The sequence below is a fragment of the Manihot esculenta genome, chromosome 5 (genome assembly GCF_001659605.2).
Source record: "Manihot esculenta cultivar AM560-2 chromosome 5, M.esculenta_v8, whole genome shotgun sequence".
Classification (NCBI taxonomy): Eukaryota; Viridiplantae; Streptophyta; class Magnoliopsida; order Malpighiales; family Euphorbiaceae; genus Manihot; species Manihot esculenta.
Window position 1 is genome coordinate 1,120,339 of NC_035165.2, and position 20,469 is coordinate 1,140,807.

General features: G+C 36.6%; 2 protein-coding genes across 2 annotated transcripts; both read left to right on the plus strand.

Moving 5' to 3' along the window:
- Positions 1 to 890: 890 nt before the first annotated feature.
- On the plus strand, positions 891 to 3,678 carry LOC110615153 (cytochrome P450 709B2). The gene is made up of 5 exons (XM_021756876.2): positions 891 to 1,299; positions 2,033 to 2,256; positions 2,333 to 2,583; positions 2,673 to 3,048; positions 3,124 to 3,678. The coding sequence occupies exons 1-5, from the start codon at positions 1,026 to 1,028 to the stop codon at positions 3,562 to 3,564; spliced, it is 1,566 nt and encodes a 521-aa protein (XP_021612568.1). The 5' UTR covers positions 891 to 1,025; the 3' UTR covers positions 3,565 to 3,678.
- Positions 3,679 to 17,142: 13,464 nt separating this feature from the next.
- On the plus strand, positions 17,143 to 19,328 carry LOC110614610 (transcription factor MYB61). Its single transcript, XM_021756183.2, has 3 exons — positions 17,143 to 17,500; positions 17,589 to 17,718; positions 17,815 to 19,328. The coding sequence occupies exons 1-3, from the start codon at positions 17,368 to 17,370 to the stop codon at positions 18,923 to 18,925; spliced, it is 1,374 nt and encodes a 457-aa protein (XP_021611875.1). The 5' UTR covers positions 17,143 to 17,367; the 3' UTR covers positions 18,926 to 19,328.
- The last annotated feature ends 1,141 nt before the right edge of the window (positions 19,329 to 20,469 follow it).

A 20,469-nucleotide genomic window follows, 5' to 3' on the forward strand; every position in this document is an offset into this window, starting at 1 on the left:
CCGTGACGACAATAATGGGTTATGTTTGTTGCTTTAATGGTGGGCTTATTAGTGGTGGTTGATTATATAACAAAGATCTAGCAAGTGCTTAGAGAAGGAAATTAAGGCCACATTTGTTACAAGCTTCTTTATGTTTCTGTCGACGAAATGAACAAAGCTAATAAGAAATGCCAGCACAAATGGTCCTCAGAATTTGTTCTGTATAAAAAGAAATAGTTTTTTAGCCCATGCATCTCCCCTTTGCTTTCTTTCCAGACTAGCTTATAAAAAGTCGTTAATATACTAACAAAAGCTTGTGTAATCCTTTATTACTGTTTATTTTTAATTTTACTTTTTTAAAAAAACTGCTTTTCCTTAATTTCATATATTTTTGCTATAATAATAATATTCTAAATAAATGTAATTTTTATTTTTGTGGTCACAATATCTGCAAAGGTGAAGTGATGATAGTGGAAATGGGTTTTTTTACATATATATAGAAAATATTTTTTTTTTATTTTCCTTAAAATTACATGATACGTTGAGTTTTCATTAAATTTTAAATAATTAACTCTTATAATAAGAAAAAAAATTTTAATTAATTTTTTAATTTTAAAAAATATATTAAAATATTCTTAACGTTTTAAAAAATTTATTATTTAATTTTTTATTAATTTTTACTGTTAAATATTTTACAATTTAATTTTTATAATTTTAAAAAATTTATTAATTAATTTTTAAAATTTTTAAAAATTTAATTAATCAGTCGTATTATAGATATTTTAAATTTTTTAAAATATCTAATAGTTAAAGCTAGCAAAAAGACTAACCGATAGTTTTGAATTTTAATGCATTTCTCAATTAGTAAATTTTTTATATACTAAATAGATAATTTTCTGCCGGTAAAAAAAAATAAAAAATTATATATAATAGCCAGATGGGGCGTGCTAAAAAAGAGACGGCACGAGCATCGCGCGTACAAAATCCACTGCTATAAATACAAATCAGGCACAGAGGAAGAGAGCTTGCAGCCAGCCAGCTACACGATGGCTTATGTGGGCATTTTCATGGCGGCTTTCACATTTCTTCTTCTTCCAAAGATTTGGCAAGTGTTAAAGATTTCCTTGTGGAGACCATATGCTCTGTCTAGAAGCTTCCGGAAACAAGGAGTTAAGGGTCCTTCTTACTCGCTTTTCTCTGGATCTTTACATGAAATGAAAAGGCTGAAGATGGATGCTGCTCAAATTGTCATGGATACAACCTCAAACGACATTACTCCCAGAGTTCTGCCTCAGTACCACAAATGGTGCCCTCTATATGGTGAATTTCTCTCTTACTCTTACGCTTGCTTTGGGTTTGGGGTGGGGAGAGGTTAATTCATATTTATTTTCCTTCTGTTTCCCTACTTTAATGATACTTCCCCTTCCTCTTTATGCTCTCCCAAACAAAGCTTTACTCCAAGATATTTGCGACTAAGTATATTATAAGATATTTATATTTTTTTCATGATATAATATGTGCATATTATATGAAATAATTAATTTCTTGTTAATTAGTTAGGACTTCAAATAACTTTTTAGAATTTATCCAAGATTTAAGCACCATTTTTGCACAATTTTCTTGATGTTGAAATACAGAATCTCTGTCGTCATATGTTAACTTTCATGTCAATTTAAAAGTAGGAAGAATTGGGCAAGGTGACATTTAAATTAAATATTGTACGAAATCATTTTCACATGAAACGAAATATCTCTGAAAATCTGGATTCTAAACCAAAATTATTTTAATATAAATAGCTGCCTTTTCTGTCAAATATTTGTATTAATATAATGGATAAGCAGAGGTAGGCAAGAATAAAGGAACACCAACATCAATAAAGGGATACCCCATTTGCAGTTTTTTATTTTAATTTTGAAGCACTAAGCTTGGTAGATGCTTTCAACTCATCTCTTGTTTTACCTACAACAAATTCCCATAAAAAACTTTTAAAAAATAAAAATAAAAATTGAGGGCCTGTGGTCTTACTGCACAGCTTTGTTTTTTTATGAGGCAGGAGAAACAATTCTTTATTGGTTTGGGACGAGGCCAGTGGTTAGCATATCGGACCCTGATCTGGCAAAACAAATTTTATCAAACAAATTTGGTTTCTATGTGAAGCCCAAGTGCAGTCCTGCAATACAAGCACTGACAGGAAATGGAGTAGCTCTAGTCAATGGAGGGGAATGGGCTAGGCGCAGAAGAATTGTTAATCCTGCTTTCTCTATGGACAAGCTAAAGGTCTCCATGGATTGCGAATGAACTAACAATTATATATTTGTCGTTTCTTGATTTGATTGATTTTGGTTGCTGACAGGTCATGGTAAAGAGAATGGCAACATGTACTGTAGCGATGCTTGAAGCTTGGAAAGATGAGGCCAATGCAGCTATGGATCAATGTAAAACGATAGAAATGAATGGAGAATTTCGAAAGCTTACTGCTGAAATAATAGCCTACACTGCCTTTGGCAGTAGCTATTCTCAAGGGAAAGAAGCTTTTGAAGCACAAGTCGAGCTTCAACACTACTGTGCAGCTTCACTTCTTGATGTTTTGATCCCTGGCAGCCAGTAATTTGCCTCATTTCTAGTCATCAATTTATTCCCATTATAATTTGATCAACTGCTTGACTCTTGTTTTCTGTTGTTTAATCATTTAGCTATCTTCCAACTCCATCAAACCTACAGTTATGGAAGCTCGATAGAAGAATAAGGAATTCTCTAAGGGACATCATAAAGAGCAGACTAAAACCTAAGAATCTAGATTGCAATTATGGGGATGATCTGCTTGGTTTGATCATGTCAGCATCAGAAAACTCAGACATCAAAGAAGGACCCAAGTTAAACATGGATGAAATAGTGGAAGAGTGCAAAACATTCTTTTTTGCAGGGCATGAAACATCCTCAAATTTGCTAACTTGGACAGTCTTCTTGTTGAGCTTACATCAAGACTGGCAAACAAGGCTCAGAGAAGAAGTGCTGAAAGAATGTGGACTGGAAATTCCTGATTCAGACATGTTGGCCAGGTTAAGATTGGTAAGCCATCATTCTACTTTACAAGGTTTGGTTTGTTTGTCAATGGAATGTCTTAAATTGGCTACAACTCTGTAGGTAAACATGGTCCTCCTCGAGGCCTTGAGGTTGTACTGTCCGGTAGTAGAAATGTTCAGGGAAGCATCAAAAGACATGAAATTGGGGAACATGATGATTCCAAAGGATGCATGGGTGTCAATTCCTCTGGCAAAGATCCACCGGAGCAAAGAATATTGGGGAGAGGATGCAAACGAGTTCAATCCAATTAGGTTTAAGAATGGGATTTCAAAGGCAGCGAACCACCCAAATGCTTTTCTAGCCTTTGGGATAGGTCCAAGAACTTGTGTGGGACAAAATTTTGCAATGCTGGAAGCAAAAGCAGTTCTTGCAATGGTTCTTCAGAGGTTTTGCTTCTCCCTCTCCTCTGAGTATAAACATGCCCCAGTGGACAACCTTGCTTTGCAGCCCCAATATGGGCTCCCCATTGTCGTCAAGCCTTTGCTTGCGCAGAACATATAGCGCTGTACCGGGACTAAATGCACCAGATTGTGACAGTGTTGACCTATGCCTATCTTTAGTTTTATTAGCATTATATAAAATAAAATAAAATAAAATTGGCACGTTAACAAAATTCCTAAATTACTGGTTAGTTAAGTGTCCTTTACCAATATTAGATGTTTTAATAGCGGTTAATCTTTTTATCAGCTTCTGATAGCCTTTTTGACATTAAATAATCAAAAATTAAAATAAAAAATTAATTCACTCATTCAATCTATACTTCTATTTTAAATTAAAAATATTTTATTAAAGAAAATAAGATATTTTGATTTCAATTTCTAAATTTTAAATTCATTATTAAAAACCTAAATTTTAAATCTAAATCTATCAGTCCAAGCTCAATCTAAAGTAATTTGAATTCTGTAACTAATACAATCCGAAATTTTTAAGCTTTTGGTCAATCAAACTTTATGATCCTTTGAAGTTTGAAGAACTTCCACGGCTTAATTTACCGTGGTGCTTGCTTTGTCCTCTACACAAAATCTTGAAAAGAGACTCTAATTAGTCTCGAGCGTAACTTGAAGCTCCCGAGAGATAAAGAATCTCTTCAAATCGGTAATTTTGTCCGGAGCGTTAACGGCCAGTGAGGCCTTCCGTTTCTTTGGAGAAGGAGGACATGTCATGACATCAAGTATCCTATACTCCTTGGCCGTGGGGGTCGTACAATCGAGATTCGAGAGTCGTTGTCTCTGTTTTCGCATGATCTTCAAGGAGATTAACTCGTTCCTCTTTATCTCTATTTAATTCGTTCAGGAAAAGCTGTTCGAGCTTTATCAACATGGTAGGGTTTCTATCATCCTGTCTACTAAAAATCATGATAGTTTTTCCTCTAGAATAATTTTCTTTCAACAGAATCAGAATTGAAAAGTTATTGTATTCTGAAATTAGAGAAAAAAAGGCCCAAATCTGAGACTGACCTGAGAATTGAAAGATACCTCGATGAAGGCAATGATGGAGATTTGAGAGAATATAAATTTTAACAGAAAAAACATTTTCTTACAACGAATAAAAAGAAAAGAATAATGAAATTGGGACATAAAATGATATTTGGAGGCCCAAAGGAGCTTCCTGAAGAATTTCGGCCCATGAAAACCTAGAAATAAAATCTTCGAACCACCATAGCCCACGTAAAGAGCTTCTCTGAACAGTGCCATTTTGATATGACGTATGGAAGAACAATTAGCTTATTAATTACAATCAGCAAAGCATTACTTTAATAATTTTAATACTTTTTTTTTTCCATCAAAACAATTGGATTGATTGGACTCAACTCATCAATTGCCGACCGGATCTTAGTTAAGCAATTGAATGTATAAGAATTATGGATGATTAAGGGGACTAAATATCCCCTTAACCGAGGTCATTCATGTGATCTGTAATGCAAGTTGACCATCATCCCCACTATAAGCAAAAGGAGGCGTTGCAATCATCATAATTAAGGGAGGCAAACCCAGGTAAATTAACTCGATAGATAGATTCGTTTTTAATAATTTAGCGAAACGTTAAATGTCTTTTCACATATGGTTTTAACGTATAATCGCATATAGTTTAATTAATCTTTAGAGCTATTGCCTTTCAATCGAATAAAAGTTTATTTATTAACTTTGACTTTTATTTTTAATGATTGCGATACATAAATTTAAAAAATTATTATTAAACCAGTTAACGTGGAATGAGAAAAGAAATATTCTGATATGAAAACGACTTGGGATTTTGTGAAAAAAAGAAAAGAAATAAAATGGGTATATAATTAAAGATAATATGATTTAAAATGGAGGTTTAAGAAAGATAGAGAAGGGGGTGCATGTGCAAATGTTGCTAGTTAAGCTAATGGGCCTATTAAGTGGGATACATAAATTAAAAGGTCATATTGAATAGACACTTCTCTCTGAGTGGGAAGGGTTTTAGGTACCCAAAAGAAAGTGAAGGAACGTGGTGTGCTTCCTAGGAGAAATTGTGGTCGTCAAATACAAATAGTGATAAATCTTAGGCCATTAGTACCAAGAGAGAAATTATTAATGAGGACTAACCACAATGTCTAATCCCATTATCTCTCATTAAGCCAAAGAGTGATTGGTTGATCTTTCTTGTCAATTGGTTGTCATCTTTCTTTTTTGGAAAGAGATGGATCAAGTATGAGGGCAGATGCATCTTCTTCTTATTTCCTTCAAGGACATATGGATGATGCTTCTTCTGATTTCAAACAACCTCTTGATTATAATCTTCATAATCGTTATCTTTTGCTCTCTTACAGTAATCACTAATTTCCCATCAATTCCTTACATCCTCGTTGCCTTGTCTTTTAAAAGTAATTTGGCTTCTTTCCCTTATACTTATATTCTCACTATAAATCTAGTCAGTGCTCTTTTATTTCAGCGTAACTACAATTATTCATAAACTTTGTATGTATTATCTAAAATATCCTTTACTGTTTATTTGAGTTTTTAATATATGAATGAATAATAATAGAGATCTCTACATAGAAATTAATTCTCATCACAAGCTAAACTAGCAACATATATACAAAGAGATAATTGAAGATAGGAAAGGACAGAGCAGTCGTGTGGACAACGATGCACCTGTTAATTATATGTAACAAATAATTTCATGGTCCTGCAATTGAGAAATCTACCAAATCAAACAGCGACCATCCTCTCCATTTATTGTCCATTTTGATTTTGGATATTTCCAAATCCATTTATGATACCACTTTGACTCAATACTATTCATTTTTTTTTCCACTTTGCTGTAAATTTTGTAACTTTCATTATCCACATTTCAAGGATTTTACAATATTGTGTCGAAAAAGTAGCAATTATTGTGTGGGATCTAAACAGCAGCTGTTATGACGGCGTAGGGAGTAGGGACGAACGGAAGGCAAGGTTTCGGTAGCCAATAAGGTATCGACAGCAAGAGACAGCCGTGAAGTTGACGAGGAAGTACGGAGGGGCGGGGATGTGACGTTAGATTACAGTTGGCTGAGGTAGTTGATGGGTCCCACGTAGGTCGACACACACGTGTTGGGGAGCGCGCCATAAATTTATTTATTACTATTATTTGGGGCTTTTTGCGTGAAATGGGTAAAATAAAAACTCCACAAATGAAAGCTTCTTTGGACAATCATTGAACCGTTACGACACCAAATCTTTCCCTGTTTGGTGCTTTGTGGGCCATCCCCCCTTTCTTTACGTCTCAATTTTTAAGGTAAAAAGAATGGGTGCTTTTTTTTTTTTTTTTTTTTTTTATCTATTTTCTGTATGTTTCTCTTATAACATTCTATTTGCATTAAATAATTAAACCATTATCCTTCAAAATTGAGCTACCCTTGATTTTCAGATTTTTCATTTCAATTTCCATAAATATAATTTGTAAATCACCTTCTCAAAATTCAATCTTTCTAAAATTACACACTATTTGGCTTTTTAACTTGATGAATTCTCCAATTTAGATTTGTGCATGCAAAAACATATTAAATAATTGAAGGTTAAGAGGACTGAGAGATTTTAAATTCAAATAAAGAAAAAAAAAGTTGCAATTCGAATATAAATGTTGTTCACAGTTAAGAAGCAGCATAGTGAGAAAGTGATTTGATGAATAGATATGGATGTGTATATATATTAATATTTTATATTAAACGAAAAGGAATGATAACAATGGCAGACAAAGGAGTGCAAAATCCATCACCAGAGACATATAATCCACGAGTTTAGCAGTAACATTGGTTAAAAATGGGTTTGCCGACAATCACTGTTCTTGATGATGTCATTTATTTATTTATTTAATTTTACGTTTCTACAGATCATTTTTGAAATATTAAATTAAGCCTTGGAAGCAATTTCCAATTACCCAGATACTTACATCATGTTTGGTAATCGGGAAAACAAAAGTTGGGAATCTGAGAAAGAATTACTAGGAACATGATTATGGGAATTTTCACCTTGACATAAATGCATTTGCATGGTAATGATAATCAATAATTATACATGCGATTTTTCAATTTATTTTTCACCTTTTTTACATTCTATGCATCACGTCATAGCCTACTCGTTAAAGGGTCCCATGCATGGACTACTGGGGTCATCGTGAATGGCCCACATTACAGCTTTTGCTTGAAAGTGTGGGTGTAATATGTAATGGGTCCCTTATTGATATATAAAAATGGATGGCTTGGATCGTATGGCTCTCCTGCACTTATCTCTCTGTAATAATGCTTTATAGTCTGTTTTGGTGTACTTGACCTGAAGAATGTAACGCATCCTCATCAGAATGGTTCGTGGGGTCTTCTTTAATTTCTCATCAGGAACTTCTACCACAACTCCCAGCTCCACCTTTGATTAATATATCATATTATTGAACACTGTTGTCAAAACTCAAAACCCTAAATCCATCTAGTTGATGGACTTTGAATTTCTGCGGCAGGCTCCAATATATATCTGATGATAGACTAATCGAAACGACGTTACAAAAGACATTGTATTTCAATATTGTTATGAGAGCAATATAAAATAATTTTGCTGCTGAGAATGGTAATGGTTCTTCTCTTTTTGGCATTACTTTTAGAGCTAAGAAGAATCAAAATGATTGAGGAGATGGCCCTATGTGGGGTTGAATTGGAGTAATGTCACATATTAAGAAAAACACCCCACCAACACTAAAACCTTATCTGATATTTTTCTCCATTTATTTTCCCAAGTGGGAATAAACATGAGGTGAGATTTGAGGGAGTCCTCATGAATAGGTCATCAGATGATAAGCAACTTGGGGGGGACAAATGGGTACCATGTACCTAAATTATATGATTCAAACCGGATTCGATAGTTTTCATATTTCGTACAAGCAATGAACCTAGACCACCCTAAAGTTTTCATCTCACTCATCTTCGGATCAACTACATCTCCTTGTTGGCCACTACTGCCAAATCTCTGTTCTCAAATCTTCAGAAAGAAACCCAAAAAATAAAATAAAAAGGCAGTCTTCCAGGAACTTTGGTCTCGACTTTTGTATTTCAATGGAAATTGAAGCCTCAGAAAAGGGACATCATGTGGAATTTGGATTATATACTTATATATGCATGGGCTTTATACTTTATTGTCGTTTCCACGTATTCATTTTTGAGGTTTATTTTTGTAACTTCTGGAATGATTGTGTTTGGAACATTGCATGAGGTGTTTAATTATGTATGACTCAAAACTCAAAGCTATTTAATTGTAGAAAACATAATATATTTTGATGTCTATAGATCGAGTAAAGTGTAGGTTGAAGGTGTAATTTGTAAATTTGATTTGATTTGTCCTCCTACTTTTTTTTTCCTTTTGTTCTCTAGTGATATGTAACTGTCATCCTGCATTTGTACTTTCCTGTCATAGTCACGTTTGACCGTACGTATGGATGTATTGCGTCATTTTCCATCTAAAGCCATGTAGACTTGATCTCGGACGTTACACAGTCTATTGTCCCATCCAACAGGTTAATCGAGTCAGGCCGCTCATATATAGGCTCGAGCCCAATTTGGTTCATTAAAGTAAATCCTGGACTTATATGTGAAACAGACCTATGTATTGGGTCTTAATGAAGTTAAGGTTTGGCCTTTTCAGTATGGGCTCAACTTGGGCTAGAGTGTTCAGGGCCCGGTTATCATCAAGTGCTCATTTACCTGCTCATTAATAATTCCATCAGCGTAGTAAGTCCGTGATAAGGCCAACTTCCTTAGAGTGAGAGCTATCTTTACTTTTCCTTCTACTACTATCGGGTTCCTCCTATCCCCTTGATCGGAGCTTTATCCCTGACCAGCTACTCTTCAGGTATCTTCATTTGCTAGAAGACCCTGTAAGGTAGTAGATTCACTTTGCTGCCATCGTCACTGGCACCTTTCGAACCCTGAAGTTATGGATGGCGGCCTTGATGACCAAGGCATTATCATGAGGGATATGCACTCCCTGCGCATCTTTTAGGGAAAAAGAGATGATTGCTGGAGAATGTTGAGCGACTTGCATCACTTCTACGCTACCTTCATCTTCATTTCTACCTCTCTTCTTCCCTCTTCGACTCATACGGCCTCCAATCCCTCCTACAATCATGTTGATTATTTTGCTGGAGTCGTCATTTATTGGTGCTCCAATTTGTCTCTTAGATCTTTTTCCAATCGCATTTTGCTGTTGCCTGTGATCCTCTGGCTTTTTCACAAAATTTCAGAGGTGGCCTTTTTTTATTAGCCTTTCTGTAACAGCCCGGCCCTTCTCGCACGGCACTGTTACCACTCACGGCCCAGGGCTATCCCTCGCCTGACCTCTTGCCACCTCGGACTTTCCACTGGCGTCGTGAGCAGCTCTTAACATCCCTTCACCCTCACGGGTTCCAGGCAGGATTTGTCCCTCGGGGGAGCCCTTACGGCCCGCCCTAGCCCGAGTGGATTTGGCCCAATTCCTTCCTCTGGGAATTAGGTCGCCTCCCCCACTGCTCGAACCCTTGACCTCCCACTTTAAGGGAATAGTCTGGTGAGAGTGAGTCCCAATTGTTCCAATGGCACAATTGGTACTCACTCTCACCAGACTATTCCCTTAAAGTGGGAGGTCAAGGGTTCGAGCAGTGGGGGAGGCGACCTAATTCCCAGAGGAAGGAATTGGGCCAAATCCACTCGGGCTAGGGCGGGCCGTAATGGCTCCCCCGAGGGACAAATCCTGCCTGGAACCCGTGAGGGTGAAGGGATGTTAAGAGCTGCTCACGACGCCAGTGGAAAGCCCGAGGTGGCAAGAGGCCAGGCGAGGGATAGCCCTGGGCCGTGAGTGGTAACAGTGCCGTGCGAGAAGGGCCGGGCTGTTACATAAAAAGGCAATCCACTCGGGCTAGGGCGGGCCGAAATGGCTCCCCCGAGGGACAAATCCTGCCTGGAACCCGTGAGGGTGAAGGGATGTTAAGAGCTGCTCACGACGCCAGTGGAAAGCCCGAGGTGGCAAGAGGCCAGGCGAGGGATAGCCCTGGGCCGTGAGTGGTAACAGTGCCGTGCGAGAAGGGCCGGGCTGTTACACTTTCTATCTCGTTTATTAATTGGTAGCGGTCATTTATGTCATGGCTATGAGTTATGTGGTATTAGCAGTACTTATCTGAGTCCCTTCTACTCGCTTCTGCTTTTATGAGCTTAGGCCATTGTATGAAATTTTTATCCCTGATTGCCATGAGCACTTCGACTCTCGACACGTTCAGGAAAATAATCTCGACGGGGAGCCGGGGTTGATAAGGTCTATGCTCCTTTCTCTCCCATTGGTGTTTGTTCAATGCCTCTGGTCCGCGATCTTGCCTCCTCTCTGGCCTATCTTGTCTCTTATCCTCCCCAACCCTTCCTCTGTCTCTGTCATCTTTGGCAAATCGACTGGTTGTCAAGGCGTCATTCTACTTATGTATTTCACGGCCCTTTTTGTAATACCCGACTAAATTCTGGCGTCGGAATTCCAAATCTTCTGATGGAATCCCCGTTGGAATCCTGAATCTCGAGGCTGAAATCTCTTAGAAGGGTAAAATTAAGGTTTTCATAAAATGAATTTGAATTTTTGAATTTTGGGTTAAGGAAAGAAAAAGGAAAATTTTTCAAGTAAACCCCAGGTTCGGCCGCCGAACCTTCAAGTTCAGTCGCTGAAGGTGGTTCCTCCAGGCCGCCGAAGGTGGTTCTTGTTCGGCCGTCGAAGGTGGTTTCTCCAACCACCTATAAGAGGCCTTCAGCCCGAAAATAAGAGAGCTTTCTCTCCATTTTCGGGTAGAGGTAAGTCTTTGCCCTCCCTTTTATTGCTCTTGTTATTTTTCCTTCAATTTTCTCAGAAAATTCATGAGTTTTTCCTTATTTTTGAAGATTTGAGTTTGAATCTAAGTTTTAAACCTTGGAGACCTCCGGAAATTGATTTTCTCTCATCTCCAAGTTTGGGTTGCTGCTACCTTTAGATCTCCAATAGGTAAGTGTAGATCTTTGCTTTTACTATATTTTAAATAAATTTTAAGAAGGGTTAAGGGTTGTTAATGCATGAAATGGTTAAATCTAAAGTTTTAGGGTTTGAATTAGGTTGTTAATGAATGTTTTCTCTTGTGTTGTTTTTGTTGTTGTTTGATGGAGAATAGACTAGTTTTTATGTCCCTTATGCATGTTGAGTGAGTATGAATATTTATAAGTAGTTGGGTGTGAGGATCAGAGTGTTTGATGGCTTTGTGCATAGGGCAAAATCGGGTTCTGCCTTGCTGAAGAACCCAGGTTCAGCCGCCAAAGCAAGGTTCGGCCACCGAATCTGCTTGTGGAGGCAACCTTTTGGCCGCCTAACCAGCCTGCGAAGGTTCCAACCTTCGGATTTGTGTGGGGTTTAGGCCGCCTAACATGTCCCCGAAAGTCCCTGACTTTCTGATCTGTGTGGAGTTTAGGCCGCTTAACCTGCCCCTGAAAGTCCCTGACTTTCAGATCTGTGAGGGACCTTCAGCCGCCGAACTTGTCGCCGAAGTTCCCCTGCCTAACCTTCTTCTGCTTATTTTGTATGCATGCTTTGGTATGTTTTAGGGAGTTTTTGGGGAATTGTTTAAAGTCCTGTAATAGTTATGTTTGGTCCCTCATTGGAGTCTATCTATGTAGGATCAGAATTGGGAGACCGTAGAGGCCTGCAGTGAAATAACTGCGTCAGTATTAGGCGAGCGTCAGCCAGAGATGAGTAGAACTGAACCGATCTATTATTTTTTAAAGAAATCAAACTGTTTAAACATTCTCATGCATCACGAATGCCATGTATATGTATTAGGTTGTTTGCATTAGAATTCACGAATATAATGCATTACATAATTTACTGTTGATGTGGATGGATGTTGGATGACCCATTAGCCCTCGAGTACGATATGTTATGACGGATATGGAAAGACTAGGGTTGCCCATTCTACGCCCCTGACACTATGTAAGGGAAAGATTAGGGCTGCCCATTCTACTCGCCTGGCATTATGGATATGTTATATTATGTTTAAGAGAAAATGCCGAGGAGCTCCCGTTGAGGGCCAGGTACTTTTGGAATATATAGAGGGTTACTGGTAACAAGTCCATCTTGATGTGTATTGTTTGTGTTGTGATGCATTTCATTCGATCATATGTTTATTAAACTATTTTTATGTTCTGCTAACTAGACTCTTGTAGCTTATCCATTTCCCCTAACCCCAGGGTTGCAGGGTCAAAGATAGCTTGAGAAAGTCAGCATAGTTGTTGGTATAGTCTTTTGTAATAGTATAGTTGTGGACATGTATTGTTTAATGGATTATAATGGTGCTTTGCCCTAGTTTTTCACCTTGTAATCCTTGTTTTCATGATCCTTATGTAAAGGTATTATGTATAAGTTTATGTTTGAACTAAGCTTGAGACATGTGATGTTTACCATACTTGAGCATTTGATGAAGGCTCTAGTATGGGTTTATATTTTAAGTTTTGATGCATGTACAGATCAAGCCTTGGTTCGTGAGATGTTTATGTTTTTGGTTATATCTTATGATCATGTATGAGATTTTATCAGGTACACAAAATGTACAGTAGGCTTGCTATGAGTTCCAACGACCTTAAGTCGATCTGAACCCTAGCACCGGTAGCGGTCCGGTTTCCGGGTTGTTACATTCTTCATCAGCTCTAACAGGAAAGTGAGGGGCTTTCTCCAAACGGTATTTCCTTTTTAGCTCTTTACTCTTCGATCTTTCTGCTGGCTCGGAGGAGTAGCTCGCTCTCAGCCCCATTATTCTCAATGAGCTCCCTCACTACCCTGCCTCTTGCTCTGGCTATAAGCTCGTTTCTCCGACTGGTCTCTCTATTTCCGTCATCTGTTCTCCTATTGTTTTGTTGAGGGGCTTGGTAGTTTAACGTGGATTGGAGCTCATTGACGTTGAGCCCCTTAGGTAAAGGTGGTATACTCAACAAGGTGTTGAGCCCTCTCTATTGCAACATCTGGCCTAGCTACTGAGTAATGTTCAGTAATTGGAGAGCCATACTTTGCAACTTTTGGTCAAACAAGATATGGTTCCGGCTGAGCTTGATGATGGGTTAAACAATATAGGTGGCTGGTTTAATGGAGCAGTTGGGCTAGAAAATAAGAACTGTGGTCCTTGAGTTGAAGTCAAGTCGTTTGGGGTGGATGAGAACTCCGATGATGAAAATATCTCATTCGTTCCCACAGACGGCGCCAATTAATGTCCACAGATCCAGTAAAGGGTAGGATTAAGGTGTATTTTGGTAAATTTAGTTTGGTTTGTCCTCCTCTGCTTTCTTTATTCCTTCTCTTTTGTCCTCTACTGACGTGTAACTGTCGTCTTGCATTTCTACCCTCCTGTCATAGTCAAGCTTGGTCTTACATACGAATATAATGCATCATTTTTCATCGTCAAGCGGTCATTTAATTTCATTTAGTGCAATGTGGACTCAATCTCAAACATAATGGGTCAGTTGTCCCATCAAGCAGGTTAATTGAATCAGGGAGTCACATCAAACATGTTAATCAAGTCAGGTTTCTCATATATAGGCTCGAACTCTGTCTGATTTATCAAAGTAAATCCTAAATTTGTATGTAAAGCAGATTTATGTATTGAATTTAATAAAATTAAGGCCTAACCTTTATAGTACGGACTCAACTAGAATTGAAGTGTCTAGAGTACGTTTATCATTATATTTAAACTCCTATTTTCTCATTATATTCCATCCCCTAATATATATATAAATAAAATATGCAGTAGGCAACAGCATAATGTAATATATTTAAATTATCACAGGTTGCAAGGTAAATGGAAACACAATCATCTAATAACCAAGTCAACCCCCCAATTCTGTTGGAAAACAACAGTACAAATCTGTGAATTGAACCAGTAATAATCTCTTTTGAAAATTTCTATATTATTAATGTTATTTATGAGTTGAAACGTGTAAATGAATTAACCCAAAAAATCAATTGCCGTCCCGGCATGGAAGCATTAGGATATGATTATTAAGACTTAATATTAATAATTAATAAAAACAGTTAAGACAAATGGTTGACTAGAGGAAACACCACATGTGCTTCCATATGATTAGCTCACGAGTATGAAATAATATTATTATTAGCAAATTAATTTTTTTTTATTATTATTTGTAAACTGATCCTGTTGGACGTGTGAACTGCGACATTGCCAAGGTCAAGGCCACATTGTTCTCATCATGGAATATTTGGCTTATAGACTCTGCAGCAAGTAATCAAATATATTTGTTTTTCTTTTATCTTTTTGCATTTTCCCATGAGTAATTAATATATAAAAATTAAACCCATGGAATCTTTCCAAATCCCATATTTTTTCAGTATAATATTAACAAAAAAAATAAATGTGTAGACTTCGGCTGAGTCTTAAAATATTAATCAAACCTATTCATAATATATTGAAAATCTCCATTCAGAATCATTTGATTAGATTATATACATAAATGACAGATTCATCAGCTTCGTCGGTGCAATTTGAAAACTCTAATTCCAGGGAGAAAGCTCCCGTTAATTGAATTAATGTGTTCAAAAAGAAAATTTCAGAGTTGTTTGTCATGTAAAATAAAAAAAAAAACAAAATTTTGAAAATTTTAAATTCCAAATTTTACAGTTTCAGAGATAATTTGAATGGAAATTTTGGATAAAAGGCATCAATGATGAACAAATGCCTCCTTTTCCTTTTCATAATTTGAGACAGTAAGGGCCCCGAAAAGATGTCAAAGAGATCCACTGCCAAACTGGGTCCACCTTTATACATTTATTTTTCAAACTTTTCCATCATCAAATTAATAAATACGTACACTAATCCTCGTTGCTTCTAAACCGTCTGATCTTTTTTTGACTTTTTTCTCATTCCATGTCGACCGTCCATTTTCCTTCTCATATATTAATTCAATTTGCATAAACAAATACCAGGAAAAAATAATAAATTTTCTTTATAATTATTCTAAAATAATAATAATAATGGAGGCTTCAATTTTCAAATGCGGGCCACGAGCCTCGACAGCTAATGATTTGGAATATATATAAATTGATGGAATTTGCTATTTTCATTTTATAAATTTCAACCAGGCCTATATTTATATTATTAATTAATTATATGGTTTTATTTTTTAATACTTTCAAATCTTTTTAAACTGGGTTTGCAATTGCTAAATATCTTAGATTTTGGACTCATTTACATATAAAAAAAAATTTTAATTAATGGTTTATCAAGAAAGGACCCCAATGAAAAGGTGGAACCAGCCAGGATTAAAAACTATTTAGTATATTTAAAAAAATAGTTAATTTTATTAAATTATAATAAAATATTGTATATTTACTTATAATTAAAATTTTGTAATTGTATATTTTTTCATTTAATTAATATAATTATAATAAAACGGTTGAACATCATATTCTATAATTTTTCAGTACCGAGGGTTGGCAGTTTACAGGTAATGGATGGGTGTGAACTGGCGGTGGCTTCGTTTTAAGTGGATTGGCTAATGGCCAGGCGAATAAGGAGCGAAAGATTATAATTGTTTTTACTAAACTACCCCTAATTAAACGGTAAAACAGTAAAAGATGACGGTATTAACTGGAAAAGGCAGCAGAAAATGATGGAGACAAATATCTAAAAGGCTATTCACTCAAAAAAAAAAATAATAATTTTATAATTTAAATTTTTAATTTTCAATAAAAAATTATTCGTAACCTTTCTAATATACTTTTATTTAATAGAAAACTTGAATTTTACATGAAGCCAAAAAAGGGAAAAATTAAAGTTAACAACACTTCTATTTTTTTTCCGAAATGGAAAACTTGGTGGGAGTGAGGTAATTACCAACACCCACTGGGATTTCTTCACTTATAGTAAGATATCTTTTACTTTCAGAAAATGACCATATACTATTTCTTCTTTCCAAATAATCATCAAAACTTTTCTAACTTATCATGATTTCCATGAATTTCCCTTCATGTCGTTTATTTAAAAGTAAATACAAAAAGAATATAGAGGTATTTAATATGTAAGGATTGACAGGTATTGAAGCAACGTAGTTTACCTAAATTAACTGTCAATAATTCTCTGTAAACATGAGATTGCACAAGCAAGAATTATTTCCAATTATATTAGCCTTTTCATTAAGGGGAAAGTAGTTTAGATTTAGACACATGACATGGGTAATCTTCTCTGTGCTTTTACATGGAATTAATTTCAAGATCCCTGAAACAGAAAATCACCTTATTGAATTGACGATTAAACTCTTGTTTTTTTTTAATCTGGTTTGTTATTTCAGTGACTTGCAATTAGGAATGGTTTATCATCAACTTGTGTTGTTTTTTCCCTCTTCAATGAATTATCAATGAAATGCCCCACCATTCTTGCAAAAGACATTAATTCTCAGACCTCTGATTAGACATATGCAACTCAGATTATTAATTCATTTCTGAACTTTGCCAACTAAAAAATAAATTACAAACTTCAGGGAAAAAAAAAAAAACAAAAATAGCACAGTGCCAGAGAGAGAGAGGTTTAGGACCTTATTGACGGTGACTTCTCTCGCTTGAAGGCTACCCTATATTAATTCAACTCACTTTCTCAGCTGCTACTTCATTTTCTTGGCTTCCTTTTCAGCTCTGTGTGTGCGCGCTCACAACTTTTCGGCCAAAGCATCTCCCTAAAAATCCGTTTCCTAGCTGACACTTCACCTAGGATTCAACAAATTGGCTGTTTTTAGGAAACATATCTCATCTTCCTTCTCATTGCTACTGGGTCTTACTCCAAATGGGAAGGCACTCTTGCTGCTACAAGCAGAAGCTGAGGAAAGGCCTCTGGTCACCTGAAGAAGATGAGAAACTTCTCAGGCATATTACTAAGTATGGCCACGGTTGTTGGAGCTCTGTCCCCAAGCAAGCTGGTATCTCACACTAGCCTCATCAATTTCCCCTGTTTCTAACAAAATTACTGCTATTTCGGCAATTTTGAAATTTTTGGTGAATTTGCAGGTTTACAAAGATGTGGAAAGAGCTGCAGATTGAGGTGGATTAATTACTTGAGGCCTGATTTGAAGAGAGGCACATTCTCCCAGCAGGAAGAGAACCTCATAATTGAACTTCATGCAGTTCTGGGCAACAGGTAGATATTTATATATTCTATTTTCCTATGATATCATATCTTTCTTCATTATAAAGCTAATACCCTGCTGGGTTTTTGTGGATATTTATTTCTCAGGTGGTCTCAGATTGCAGCACAATTGCCAGGAAGGACCGACAATGAAATTAAAAATCTCTGGAACTCTTGCTTAAAGAAGAAACTTAGGCAGAGAGGCATTGACCCTGTTACCCACAAACCACTTTCCGAAGTTGAAAACAATGGGGAAGACAAGAATCCTCCTGCCAACAATGTCCAAGATAAAGCCTCTGGAGTCTCCAATGAACTGAACTTCCTCCAAGCCAATAATTCTAACCGAGGGCAAAGTTTACAAGAAAAGAAGCGATCTCCGGCTTCTGCGCAAGCCTACCAATTGGAAGGGCAAGGTTCTAACTCCAAGACTATGAGCAGCAACGCCAACAACCACAGGAACAACAGCAATTTGTTGACGCCCGTAAGCAACAAGGACTTTTTCTTGGAAAGGTTCGCAACCTCCCACCAGGAAGGCTCCACAAGCAACTGCCAACCTTCAGATTTGCATTTCCCTCTTCAGCAATTGAATTATGCGTCCAATGCCAGGCTCATAACCAACTCAATCCCCTCCCTCTGGTTCACCAACACCAGCAAACCTTTGGACATGAACTCTGAATTCTCTTCCAGTTCAATACCCAGCATCCTTCCACCCACAACAAGTTCATTTCTTTCTACACCTTTGGCTTTCAAGCCCTCTGTCACCGTTCCCTCCGACGATCCTCCGTTAGCGTCTTTTCCAATCAGTAGTTCACGGTACTGGGAGGCCGGTGCCCCCAGCAATAATAGTAACAGCAGCACTGGAAGCAGCGGCTACACCGAACTACAAACCAACAGCTCTTTCTTTGAGAACACCCTGTTTTCTTGGGGACTAGGGGACTGTAGCTCAACGGAGAAAGAGGGTCAAAACCAGCTAATGGGAAGCCAACAGGAGGACGTCAAATGGCCGGAATATCTTCATAATCCGTTAATAATGGCTGCAGCTTTACAAAATCAAAGTCCACAATCCTTATACAATGAGATAAAATCAGAAACACAGTTCCTAAGTGAAAATTCAAGCGGTATGTGGCCTCATAACCAGCAGCAACAAGAACCTTTCCAAACTTCTAATATATGCGCTAAAGATATCCAAAGACTGACAGCTGCTTATGGACATATATAACTTTGATTGGCCTGTGAAGTCACTGGTTAAATGAAGAAACTGAAGTGGCTCCAACCGATACTCGCTAGCAGCGCTTTCTTTATTTTACAGGTGTGTGCCACAGATTTTTCTCTTGTAAATAGGTCTGATACAAAAAAAAACATTTCTCACCCTCTGCTTTTGAAATATTTGTGAGCCAAAAACAATCTTTTTTCATTACTATTTCTTCTTCTTCTTCTTAAAAAACTCCATGGGTATGGGAAGGTGGAATTGCAGAATAAGGCTTGTACCAGCAGTGTAGTTGGAGTGTTGCGATTCTATCTGTAAACAATCCCCAAAGAAGAAAACAAAAAATTGCCATTGATCCTTGTTTTTTTTTTTTTTCAAATTAGCATAGTATTTGTAATGATATGAGATTATCAGCATGGATCCTTTTGAAATTAATTAGAAAAAAAAAAAAAAAGTGGGTTAATCTGAAAATTACATGAAGCTTCTTTGATGAATTTTGTAATCCAGTTGAAGGTTTGATATGGGTGCCCATCCATCCTTGTCTCCGAGAGACAAGAGATGGTAATGACTTTTCTATGGGCTTTATGACTTTCCAATTACCTTTAATTTGAAGTTGATTTCGAGGATTATAGTTGGCTGCTGCTTTTCCCATTTAAACAACATAACACCTAAATTTCATTTCTGGATTTGCAAGCCTATCTATCAATTCCCATATTCTCTCTGCTCTGATACGAGCACCCACACGTGTGCAAGTGTGAAATGCAGGCGGAAAGAAAGAGAAGGGATAAATGAAGTGAGAATTAGTTGAGTTGATAGTCCGTACGAGAAGACAGCGACTCTGAATCTAATAAGGGCCATACGTCTTGTAGCTTCTTAAAGAGATTAAACATTATCTTAAGAAACACTTTATAAAGTAAGAAACTTCCAATTCAAGTGAAATATTAGTCAATTGGGCTGCGTATCAGGATATTGCAAATTTGGTAATCAAATCATTGCCATCCACTTCTCACCTTCTCTTTTCTCATATTCCTTAAATCCAAAGAACAACAACTGACATTGGAACTTCTCATTTACCCCTTTGTTTGTCGGAGAATTTTACATGCACAACGATTTTCTTCTATCACAGCCCAAATACTCCCCGTTTCATGACTATACCAAAGAAAGCCCATTTCTCATCATCTTCTATCTAAATGGCCTTTTGGGTTATTTAATTTTCTTGCTCATGAATGCCCAATATCATAAGAATCAAATTTCCAAGTTTTTTTTTTTTTAAGGGAAACTCAGTCAATTAATTAATAACTATTAAATTAAATAATATTAACTTTTTAACCAAATTAATATAAAATAGTTTCAAGTCAGTTTAATTAACTCTTTTTAAATTGCTGACATAAATTATGTTTTATTTTAAATAATATGTATAAATAATGAAAAAATTAAAACTATCTTCAACAATATTAACTTAAAGTAAAATCCCTAATTTCAGAAATTGAAATTCAAGAAGACCCAAAAGCCCAAATCATGAGGAACTGGATCGGTGATGCCAAACCATCCAATAG

What these genes read in the sequence shown, in the direction of transcription:
- LOC110615153 (XM_021756876.2), top strand. Translation starts at nt 1,026, where the DNA reads ATGGCTTATGTGGGCATTTTCATGGCGGCTTTCACATTTCTTCTTCTT. An exon ending in TCTCTATGGACAAGCTAAAG is followed by an intron (nt 2,257 to 2,332) that starts GTCTCCATGGAT and finishes GGTTGCTGACAG; the next exon opens with GTCATGGTAAAGAGAATGGC. An exon ending in GTTTTGATCCCTGGCAGCCA is followed by an intron (nt 2,584 to 2,672) that starts GTAATTTGCCTC and finishes TTAATCATTTAG; the next exon opens with CTATCTTCCAACTCCATCAA.
- LOC110614610 (XM_021756183.2), top strand. Translation starts at nt 17,368, where the DNA reads ATGGGAAGGCACTCTTGCTGCTACAAGCAGAAGCTGAGGAAAGGCCTC. An exon ending in CTCTGTCCCCAAGCAAGCTG is followed by an intron (nt 17,501 to 17,588) that starts GTATCTCACACT and finishes GTGAATTTGCAG; the next exon opens with GTTTACAAAGATGTGGAAAG. An exon ending in CATGCAGTTCTGGGCAACAG is followed by an intron (nt 17,719 to 17,814) that starts GTAGATATTTAT and finishes TTTATTTCTCAG; the next exon opens with GTGGTCTCAGATTGCAGCAC.